Genomic DNA, 12,283 nt, shown 5'->3' on the forward strand with positions numbered 1-12,283 from the left:
TAGGGGTCTTAATCCAGGCTTGGACCCCCCTACTTATAATAGATGATGTTTTCTACTTTACGGAGTACAGTGGTTTCAGAAAGTCTTCACAACTTTTCATCCATTTACAGATTTTGTTCGGATGTAGCCTTGCGGTAAAATCACTTCTATTCATTTTTTCCCACATGAAGCAACTTTCAATACCTTAGAAAGACAAACCGGAAACAGCTAACTGCAACATAATAAAATATGAAAAAAAAGAGAAGGGGTCTGAATACTTTGTGAATACACCGTAGTAGACAGAGAATAGATAGAAAAATGCAGGTACTGTGTAATAGAAAGATAAATAGATAAACATAAAACAGACCGTATAAGAGACAGATGAAGTATACTTGAAAGGCACTTACTACAGGCATTAAATTAGAGATACAGAAGAGACAGAAAATGAGGTTACTACATACTAGATAGATAGATAGATAGGAAAGGCACTATATAATATATAGGAAAAGCACTGTATATTACAAAGATAGGAAAGGCACTGTATAATATAATAATAAAGGCATTATATTAGAGATACAGAAGAGACAGAAAATGAGGTTACTACATACTAGATAGATAGATAGATAGATAGATAGATAGATAGATAGATAGATAGATAGATAGATAGATAGATAGATGTGAAAGACACTATATAGTAGATAGGTTAATATGAAAGGCACTATATGCGCTATATAATAGATACATCGATAGATAGATAGATAGAAAAGCCAGTTTATAGTAAATTGATTCTATTTTTCTTGATCCCTGAAGGGACATTCACTTACTACAGCAGCAGTATAGAATATAAAGCACAGTGCAAAACTGTAAAAACAAAATTCAAATTATTCCATAGGTGCAAAACCTGGATGTACATTATACACACAATACATTAGTAATTACATTGTAATACAAAGACATCTTTCCCCCTTGTCAGTGAGTCTTTTGTAACTGGTCCCAATGATGTTTGGCTCGATGGCAGGAGGCATTACACAGTCTGATGGCTACGGTGCCCCGTAGCACTCCCTGGTGGGGTGAGGTGGTGTTTAAAGCTGCTCTATAACTAAAATAAATGTAGAAAATCTTAAAAAATAAATTAAAGTTGAATCAATTCAGTCTTACTTTTGTCATGACTGCCCAATGCTCCCCTCACCCCATATTTCACATTCAGCTGGAAGAAATGCCTTCTGATTTTTTTTCCAGTTAAAGTTTGCTAGGTGTACATGAAGAAGTGGACAGTCCGTACAACATGTCACATTTGACTCAGAATTTCTTTGTCGAGCTCACTGATTGTTTTGTTTGCCACTTCCGAGATTGTAAATCCGCAGACCACACGGGTTGAGGTTCTGTACAGCATGCCCCACCATAGCAGGTATATTTAACGTGTGAGTCTGACCTTTGTGGTTTTTGTGTCTTCATCCCTCAAAGTTCCTTTTTCCTTCATATGTGAAACTCCCTCATTCATGAAGAATTCTAAATTGGTTGAGTTATCCTTCATTACTTGTCAGCATCTTACAATGCCAGACTGCTGTTAAACAAAGTGTTGTTTTTTATTCTAGAGAAGAAGGGCGGTAAATGCTACGAGTCAGTCATATGAGGTTGAGATGCAAAAGTTGAAAAAGCTGGTTAAGGAACTCGAGGGCAGCTTAGAGAAAATAAAGCAGCAAAAGGAACATCTGGAGCAGGAACTTCCCAAAGTAGTAGCGTCTGCGGAAAATGAGTTGTCTAAAAAACAGAAAATTATCGAAGAAATTAACCATCAGAAAACTAAAGCAGAATATGAAGCCAAAGAATATCGTTTGGAGCTGGAGGCAACCGTAAGGAAGAAGGCGGCGGCTGAGCAGGATCTGGAGCACACGCGTCAGCTCATTTTACAGGCTGAATCCAAGCAGGCAGCTGTTGAAGAAAAGCTGAGGGTTCTCAAAAAAGAAATTGAAGACAGCACAATGGCACGAAGGAAGATGGAGGAACATCTCAGAAGAAAGGACATAGATGTTCAAGATTTGGAGCAGCAAAAGAGGATATTAGAGAAGGAGCTGAGAACAAAAGAGCTTGCGGAAGGCGACCTCAAACTGAGACTCATGCAGCAAGAAGAGGCCAAAGAAGCGGAAGCTAAAATGATGAGAAGCGAAATCATGCATTCGGTGGTGAGGGAGAGCCATCAACAGTCCGCCTTACCTTATAGCGTGGGCTATCTTAACTCTGAAATGGAGTCAAAGAAAACAGAAGCCCTTCAACTCAAAGTGGACGAGTTGATTCTTGAGAAGAAAAAAGCCGAAAACGATTTGAAGAGTCTGAAATCTGAGCTGAATTCCCTCGAGATTCAGAAAAATGCCGTGGAGGAGAAAGCACAACTTTTTAAGGGACTGTTTGGAGGAAGCCAATAATAAGATGAAGCTGTTTCAGTTGGAGTTGCAGCAGAAGAACTCCTCGCAGAGCAGCCACATGCTGAACCTTCGAGAAATGGAGTCCGAGCTGGCAAACGGTAGGCAGAAATCAGAGGAGCTCAGGCAGGAGGCTGCCGAGTTGAAGAAATCGGTTTTCCGCTTACAAGAGGAAGTGAAAAGTCTCCAACGAGATAAGGACTCCCTTGAGCAAGAATGTCTCTTTCACAAGACCGAAATTGACGGCTTGTCGGAACAGTTGAGAATGAAGCATGAAGATCTGTTAAAACGAGCCAGCACCGAACAAGAAAGCAGCCACAAGACCAAATTCTTAGAGGACGATCTCTCCAACGCCAAAAGCGAAATCGACAAGCTCAGGTTCAAGGTTAGCGAACTCACTAGGGTCAATGTGAAATCTGAGAATGACATCAGGAGTTTGAAAATTAATGTTGACACCTGCCAGCAGGACAGAGTCTTCTTTGAGGAAAAGCTCAAGTCGCAAAGGACTGAATTAGAAAACATGCGTGAACAACTTTCTAAAGCAAAGGAGGAGATCATGCTCAAGACAAAGGCAGAACAAGAAGCCCAGTTGAAAAACCGTAGTCTCGATATGGAGCTGCAGAAGGACCAACCGACTTGTGCACCAGCTTAAAGAAAAGGTGGAAGAACTTAGGAGAATCAATGTAGAGTCCGACGTGGCCTTGAAAAAACGTGAAGTCTGAGCTGGAAAAACTGGCTATGGAAAAAAGCAGCCATCAGCAGCAGGTTGACATTTTCAAATCTCAAGCAGAGGGGTACAAATCTCAGATAAAAATTGTGGAAGACGAGTTGATGAAGAAGAATAAGATGTCACAGGAGTATCAGCTAAAGCTCCGAAGTTATGAGGAGGACATGAAGAGAATGGCCGAACTGCAGCAAAAGGTCAAGGAACTCAACCTTATCAATATAAACAATGAAAAGGACCTAAGGGCCTTAAAATCAGAGCACAATTCTACAACTATGGAGAAGAAATCGGCAGAACTTAAGGTCCAGTCGCAGAAAACGGAAATTGATGATGTGAACATCAAGCTGAAGAAAGCTAAAGAGGACCTGCAAAAGGAATCCCGAGAGGTTCAAAAGAATCAAACCAGAATCCGAGAGCTTGAAGCCGAATTGCAGAAATGTAAGCTGGTTGCAGAAGACTTCAGAAGAAAGTCGGAGAATCTCAGGGATGCTAGCGTCAGCTCGGAAAAATACGCTGAGAGCTTTAAGCTCGAGCTTCAGAATCTGAAGAAGGAGAAAAGTGCAGCACAGGAGAAAGTCCACCTACAAACGACGGAGATGAATTTGCTGAAGCAACGACTGGATAAAGTCCAGATGGAGTTTCAGCAGAGACAGAGAGATGACGTTATGGGGAACCAAAGGATTAAAAAATTGGAAGAGGAGCTTGGACAATATAAGAAAATGGTGCAGGAACATAAAAGCAAGCTTGACCTTCAGAGGAAGGAGCACGAGCAAAAGCTGCAGACCATTCAAAGGGAGACACAGCAGAAGCTTCAGCAGAAGGAATCCTCGGTTAAACTGGAGTTTGACCAAAAGGCTCGAACTCAATCGCAAAACATAGAAACCGCCGAACGGGAAAACAAGTTCCTTCGCCAGGAGATTGAACAGCTGAAAGCAATTAACCAGAACTTTCTCAAAAATAAGCAGGAGATGCAGAAAGACATGGATGCCCTGCTTATGAAGTTCCAATATGCGGAAAAGGAAAGGGGCACCGCTAACAACGAAATACACAATGCAAAATCTTACATTGTCGAGTTAGAGAATGAGAACGTCAAACTCAAGGCGAACGTGACACAGGCCGACAATATCCGCAAAGAGGTTTCGCTCGAAAACACGCGCCTCAAACATGCGCTAGCTGAGAGCGAAAGAAAGCAAGAGCTCACTGACCAAGAAGCCCGGACGTTAAAGGAACACATTTTTAATAATCGAAAGGAAATGAGCACTCTGAAGGAAATGGTCACCATTTTCGATTCGACTGTGAACACCAATGGCATTAAGGAAAAAGCAATCGACTTAAAACTACAGGATCAGCTCAACTACCAAGACTCCAAAGAGCTGTTTCTGCGACCGAGGTCGGAAACGGAGGTTAATTCTCTGAGAAAACACACCGAGCTAGATAAATGTGATCTGGTGAAACGGGAGCTACAAATAACAACGCATGTCATTACAGCTAATGAAGACCTTAAAGAAAAGCTAGAAGAAGAGCTGCGGAAAATGAAGCTCACTGCAGAGGTATACGTACATCAAGTCTTTCCCGTTCGCTTTCCTCTGTTACTCGCGTGTTTTTCGTAACGTGTAACTTTCTTGGTCGACTTGTACCGTTTAGAAAACTGTACTTGCGATTTCTGACATCATCGAAATTTTTCCAATTTTTGCAAGGATCTTTAGTCAAGCCGTGTTTTGCCGTGACTGTTAATTGTTTACATTTTTCTGACTTTGACATGAAAAGAATATACCTGTTTACGAAAAGTATAATAGTAAATATGCATTTTCTGTAACTCATGTCATACTTTTTTATTCACAGATAACCAAACTGGAGCAAAATAAGGTTACAGACGAGGTGATGAAATTAATGCAGGAAAGTGAAAACATTTTGAAAGACAGAGAGATAATGCACAATAAAAGCCGAGAATTAGAAGCGGATTTCATTAACCACGAAAACTCCTATAGTGTTCAAACCTCTCGTGTCTACCAGACACCGAATCAGTATGTTGACACAGCGAATGTAAATGTACAAATGGATATTTCGGTAATGAAACATGACATTATGTCTACAGATTTGGCAAATAACGTATTTGGAAAGGTAGAAATGACAAACCACGATAGCCGAGATATCTTCTCAACTCCTCATCCAGAACTAATCATGACAAAGAGGGTAACCAACTCATTCGTATCTCCAGGAAACTCGTCTCTGAAAAGTGAGTGGAGCCACACTGGCACCGACGACAAATTTAAGTTTCGAGGACTTAGAGATTACGTCACAGCCAGTGCTTTAGCCGAAGCGAAAATTTTAGACCTCAACACTCTGAAAAGGCTTGAGTTAGGAATGACAACCATCGAAGAAGTACAAGAATCGCTTGAAGACTATATAAGCAGCAGAACGGTGATTGCTGGTCTTTACGTTGAATCCGGCAAGAAAAAAGTGTCCTTCATGGATGCGGCCAATAAGGGGCTAATGGCAAAATCTTATGCTCTGGAATTCCTGGAGGCCCAGGCTGCCACCGGCTTTATCACTGATTCCCAGACAGGAAGGAAGTATTCAGTTGAAGAAGCAGTACACAACGATATCGTCAGTACCGAGTTCAGGGATAAGTTACTGGATGCGGAAAAGGCAGCCATAGGATATGTGCATGGCGGCAAGACCTTGTCAGTGTTCCAAGCAATGGAGAACCGGCTGATCGAGCGAATGAAAGGGAAGAAGATAATTGAGTTGCAGATTTCAACTGGGGGTATCATCGATCCTCAGCGAAGTATTCGCCTCTCTCCTGAAACAGCAATCGATCAAGGAATGCTGAACAGATTTACTCTGACTCACTTGCATGATCCATCGAGCAATCCAAGAGGCTTCCATAATCCAAACACAGGACAAAGTATGTATTACTCGGAGTTGCTAAAGTTGTGCGTTTTGGATGTGAGTGGAAAAGATTTACTCCTACCATTCGGTGACCGGAGCATTTCATCTCCTTCACCAACCAAGCCACAGAGGATCCTAGTGGTCGAGAGTAACACGGGAGCAGAGATGACAATCTACGATGCATACTGCAAGCAGAAAATTGACCAGAAGATGTATCAGAAACTTTCTGAACAGGAAAGCGAATGGAAGGAAACCTCAGATCTGGATTCCAATAATCTGACCGTTACTGTGTTATCTGATGGCAAGAGTGGAAGAGGATTTGTTCTTGAAGATGCACTCAAGGAGGGTACTGTTGGAACTAGTGAGGTTACGAAGTATAAAGTGGGTATCATAACCATCAATGAGCTGGCTGACCAGTTAATTGCCAAACATAAAGTGCTGACGGTCTCTGATTGTCCCATCACAGGCTTCTGGGATACTTTATCCAACAAAAGGCTTACCTTTCTCCAAGCACTGCAACTGAATCTGGTGGAAAGGCTCACAGCCATTCGTCTTCTCGAGGCTCAGGCATGCACTGGGGGAATCTATGACCCCTCAACTGGAAAAAAGTATTCGGTGTCAGACGCCTTGAAAAGAGGGCTGATCGATGATTCTTTGAACCGACAAATACAACAGGCTGAGCTCGCTTACTCGGGCGTGATCTCTCCACATACTAAAAAACCGTTGTCTATAGCCGAAGCAATGAAAAACCATCTGTTTCCCAAAGATGTCGGTCAACGCTGTCTTGAATTCCAGTTCCTGACAGGTGGCCTAATAGATCCGAATACAGGGGGGAAGATTCGTTTGGAAGAGGCCATCAGGACCGGACTTATTGACGCCAATACCGCCATGAAGCTGAAGGATGATAAATTTCATGCCAAAAGCCTTACCTGTCCAAAAACTAAAAAGAAGATGTCCTTCAAGGAAGCGTTAGATCGAGCAGTTTACGATTGTCATACCGGACTTAAAATACTGGAAGCCTCTAAACCTCAAGTTCCCGGAGGCTCCACATCTATTTATTATATGAGGACATTTTAATTTTTGAGTTATGTGTATGTGTCTGAGCACTTGCAAACTTTTTTTTTGTATAATGTAACAGGAAATTTTGCAGATGTTAAAAAATGCGCGCTGTGTGTATAGGAAGAAAAAATACTCGTTTTCACTTGCTGTTTTAAGAAATGGAACTTCAAAATTCCTGTTATTGTTTTTAATCATATAGTTAGTGCTATAAGAATAATTTGATTTTAATTATCTGTTTTTTGCTCAACCAGGTGAATTACAGTGTTTCTGCTTATAAAGAGGCTGACAAATGTAAGAGCGTTGGTGCGGTTAACGAGTAATTGACAGTTTAAAGTAGGCCAACATACTGTGTGTGTATCCGAGAGCAGTAGGAAGAACTTTGTGTCAAACTTTCTGTTAAGGTAATCTTCTCGATCAAGCGCACGCGGTGAAGAGAACTTTTTAACAGTGTCAGGAGTCCCTCCTGAAGTGATATCTGGCTTCAGAGAGCTTGTAGACGTGATCCCAAATCTGGGTTCTCCATGCAGTGGCTGAGAGGTTTTCTGAGGTTCTTATATTTCTGTTGTTATTTTCTAGGTTGGTGCGGGTCTTCCACCTGTCGTGTGCCTTTTCTGATTAACCTCTCGCCAACCAATAAAAAGCCAATGGAAGGTCTAATGTTTATTTCGACTTTTTTTTTTTGACTCCACCCCAGAAATCTGTAGAGGAGGAGAAGAAAGAACATGGCGAGAAAGTTAATAAACTGTTAAACTGGGTATCACGTGTTAAAAAGGAAGAGAGACCATTAGAGGATGGCACAAACGAGCCGTCTTATATGCCGCAGGTAATTGGAAGTTCTGTTTTTGGGGAACAGATTAATTGATTGATAAAGGTCCATTTCACGCAACAAGAGGCAGACATTTTCATGGATTTACGTGGTTAACGTCTACCTAAAAAACTTAAAAAGATACAGCTTTAGTCAGCACCCGAGAATTTTCCAAATGGTTTGTTCTTGCTTATTTGATATGTAGATTTTTATTACTTGTTTATTATTAAATGCATGAAAAAGTAAAGAATAGAAGATGGACCTTAACGACTAATGAAAAACAAAAGAGAGATGATAAAAGGGCAGCAAACTACCACTTCCCTAACTTAATGCTGAACAAAAGAACGAAAAGAAATTAGATTCTTGCTAAATTATCATAGACGTTGCGCATCCTCCAATGCCTCTGTCTGTACTACTGAGTTCCGTGTTCATTGCTCGTTAGTTTCGAGGGAACATCCACTTCTTCGGGATGTTGCAGGGTGGAATAGGCGGGAGCTCCGGAGCCAAAGTGACGTCAGCGGCCTTCTTCTTCCGGTGTGGAAAATGAGAGGCTTTTAATCTCTTACCTCATTATGCTATGGGGTGCTCCCTATTCAAGCACAAGCGACAGCGCGGTTGTACAGAATGCAAAAGCACCTATTGTCGTTGTCACATCTTTTTCTCAGTCTGCATAAAAACAAATTTTTACTTGGGATACGTCGAATAGAGCACTCTATGCCAATTTTTGAAATTTCAAAAAACTCCTTTTTAATATAATAATAATAATTCATTACATTTATATAGCGCTTTTCTCAGTACTCAAAGCGCTATCCACACAGGGAGGAACCGGGAAGCGAACCCACAATCTTCCACAGTCTCCTTACTGCAAAGCAGCAGCACTAAATAGCATTGGCAATTTTTTTTTAAATCAGAGAAATCAATTACTAATTCATTGTGTCTTTCAAATTTACCTTAACGGAGGTCATTTTAAAGTGCGTGTTTTCCGCTTTTATTCATGCAACAGCCACTCCATAAGGCAAAAGCAAATATCCAGTACAGCTTATAGAATTGACAGCACAGTCGAGACTGTAGCAGGGAATTCGCCGTCACGTCTGCTGTTTAATCCGTGTAGTGGGTAAACGTGACCATAGACTTTCACTCTTCGTTGAGTGTTTCTTTTGATGTGTATGAAATTTGGGCTACAATTAACTGTCGATCCATACACTACCAACGACTAATAATGGCCCATCGATTGATGCAATATTTACATCACTTGAGTTGGAATCTGGTGACTATGAAAGATACGATAGCCATTTGGGCTCAGTTTTTAATTAAATGGTTTTGTAAAATGCTATTGAAAGACTTTGAGTTTATGTACTGTGGTATGTTTTTGAATAGAAATCATTGTTACAGGAATATTTAATAAAGAAAAATGTGATATCTCTGTCTGAAGTAAATGAAAAATATTAAAAATGCCCCGTTCACCCTGAATGCCCCCAGATTAACGTTACACCATGCAGATATCTTCTAGTGCAGGGGTCCCCCAACTCCGATCCTGGAGGGCTCCAGTGGCTGCAGGTTTTCACTGTAACACTTTTCTTAATTAGTGACCTGTTTTTGCTGCTAATTAACGTCTTTTGAATTCATTTTTATTGACTTGTTTTTTAAGATTTGCTCCCCTGAATTTCTTCATCGTTCCTCTGAATTGCTTCATTTCTTTCCTTAAATGGCACCCAAACAGAAATGAAACGTGAAGTGAGTGAGCCAACAGAAGACGAACTAAGTCAGGGCCTCAAACTCCAACCAATTTCACTCCAACCAGTTGTTTAATTAGGCATTGAATCTTGTCGTTAATTAAACCCGTTCTTTAATTCTGTGGCTTGTTGCTACTCTCATCCATATTACTAACCGAAGGTTATGGACGCAGGGCGCATGGAAGCGCATGCGTACTGCAACGAGCCCGCCCATAGCTAATGACACAGCCACAGAAAGGTTAGTAATATGGACGAGAGGGTTATACACCGGATGTCACGTGCACTGCCACGAGCCCGCCACTTGTAAACTAGACTTGCTCTAATCCACTGTGCCAGTAATGTAGATCACATAATGGTCATTCAGTTTGTCACCCGCCCCAGAGTCCAGAGTCAAATGCAGCGGCATCCCAAAACGCGGTGGCGCCTGCCCCAGAGTCAAACGCAGCGACTTCCCAATACGCGGCGGCTTCCCAGAGTCAGTAGGTGGCGCCCAAATATCACATCGTAATACGCCGTGGCGCTCGCCCCAGAGTCAAACGCAGCGGCTTCCCAGAGTCACTACGTGGCGCCCAAACAACACAACCTGTGAGCTACACTTGCTCTAATCCACTGTGCCAGTAATATAGATCACATAACGGTCACAGACTCTAACCCAGCGGCTTCCCAACCAGACACATATGTCATCCATCCAGATATCGGACGGAACAGAAACCGATTGCCGTTCTTGGATTTCCGATTCGCTAGCGAATCGCGGGCTTACTTGTTGTGTAATAGCAGACATTTCCGATATTGTTGATTTTCTCTTGTTTAAAATGTTTTGGGGACCCGAGCATATCAACATTACTGAGACCTTCACCTTTCTTTATTTTCAGATATTGTATGATGGACACCAGTTGTATTGGCTCATTTTGAATCTCATTATTGTTTGACAGCTAATTAAGGTAAAAGTAACAATCAAGGGGTCTGAGTCTTCAAGAGCAAGTCAAATATAATTTATTCAAAAGAAGTTAATTAGCAGCAAAAACAATTCACTAATTAAGAAAAGGGTTAGAATGAAAACCTGCAGCCACTGGGGCCCTCCAGGACTGGAGTTGGGGACCCCTGTTCTAATGTGTCTAAAGTTGTCCCTACCCAAGTGTTTGCATTTTGTACATCCCCTCGAAAGTAAAACCCCACCTGTTTGGCAACAGCACTTTCAGTGGAGGCATTGACAGGTCTGAAAGTCTCATCTTATGGTCGTCAAATCAAGTTGAAGCATTCACTCCTGTTGTTTCCCTTTGACCATCATACTAGTCAGCGGACAGGCAGTCGTGGTCAAGTCATTTAGACCCTAACCCATAAAGTTGTGGTTTCATGTCCTGCCTCAGCTTCACTGGGTGGTTAGTCCTGTGCTCCAAGTGTCAAAAATCTTTATAAATAGTTCTAATGAGTGTTGGCATTGTAAAGCTGTCTTAGATAATGTGCAAATTTCATCATATCTAAAACTTGCACACTTAGATGCAATTCACTAGTCCCAACTCTTCTCCCATTCCTGGAAACATTTCCCGCACTCATCTTTTGTGACCGTGTCTAGTGCCTCCTGTGTGTTTTTTATTTTCTCCTATATTTCTTCCCCGGTAGCAAATATTGTTCCGTTCAGTCTCAATTTTATTTTTCGGGAACTATGAAAAGTCACGGGGTGCAAGATCTGATGAATATTGAGGGTACAAAACAAGAACCACAGATTTTTGAATGATAGTGGTATGTATGCAGGTGTGTAGTCATTGTGCAAAATCCAGTTTTTGGTTTGTGACTTCTCCGGACATTTTTTTTCCTCTGATGCTTTTTCTCACAGCTTTTCATTGCAACGTCGCTCACAGGGAACAAACTCTGTGTCAAAAAACACCATCATCATTGTCTCTTAAAATTCCACCGTGGTCACAAAAAAACTCGGTAAAGTCACGTGCACGACTAGAATAAACGGCAGAAATACGCACTCGATCAGCTCATCATGGTGCCACTCGCTGGACTGATTAACCGAACTGTAGGTGTACGAAACGTAGCAACGTATTCGATAACTATCCCCTCCTGTGCTATTGACTGATTCTGCAAATTTTTGGATCCTCCCTTATTGACGTATTTTCTGATGTGAATGTTTCTTAGCTCATATTCAAATCAGGTGATATGTTACTGTACATATTATACTGCCCATGTATGTTTTTTTTTTTAAATGAATATTAGTAAAATCCTCCTAATTTAGTAAAATGTGAAATCACACACCCTTTGAGGCACACTATCCAGACAATAGTTTTTCCTCTCTAACTTTGCAAGAACACCATTTGGTTCTAAACTCTTACTATCTATATAACATAAGCCAGTTTTTATCTTACTGGCAGTTACAATTAAAAGAAGTTTGCTTCTCCGTCAAACCAATTTTGATGAAATTCCAAGGGAATTAGCTTTTCATATTAGCACTCCCACCAAATTGTTAAGAATATTTAAGCAATTGATGATGTTGAATATGGCAAAGATATGTGAAAAAGCACTGCAGAAACATACATTAAAGGCAATAAAATGATTCACCTGGACAACGAAAAAGGCAAGATTAAGAGAAGCTGCAGCAGAGAGTAAAAGGAGAACAAATGTTGCAGATGAAGAAACGCACAAAAGATACGAATGTGAAACACCAGCA

The 12,283-nt window shown here is 41.2% G+C and overlaps 2 protein-coding genes across 2 annotated transcripts in view; both read left to right on the forward strand.

Annotated features, from left to right (window-relative positions):
• Window positions 1–12,283, forward strand: part of dst (dystonin) — a 565,996-nt gene that overhangs the window by 291,895 nt on the left and 261,818 nt on the right. Inside the window, exon 36 of the mRNA XM_051919257.1 lies at window positions 7,769–7,897. Within this exon, the coding sequence (XP_051775217.1) occupies window positions 7,769–7,897 (129 nt within the window). The remainder of the gene's footprint in view (window positions 1–7,768; window positions 7,898–12,283) is intronic.
• LOC114665644 (plectin-like) lies at window positions 804–7,731 on the forward strand. The gene is given in 5 exon segments (XM_028820253.2): window positions 804–2,372; window positions 2,374–3,024; window positions 3,026–3,109; window positions 3,111–4,673; window positions 4,966–7,731. Coding segments are annotated over 5 exon segments (5,178 nt in total). The 5' UTR covers window positions 804–1,619; the 3' UTR covers window positions 7,093–7,731.

Source organism: Erpetoichthys calabaricus, chromosome 15 (assembly GCF_900747795.2).
Source record: "Erpetoichthys calabaricus chromosome 15, fErpCal1.3, whole genome shotgun sequence".
NCBI classification, from domain to species: Eukaryota; Metazoa; Chordata; class Cladistia; order Polypteriformes; family Polypteridae; genus Erpetoichthys; species Erpetoichthys calabaricus.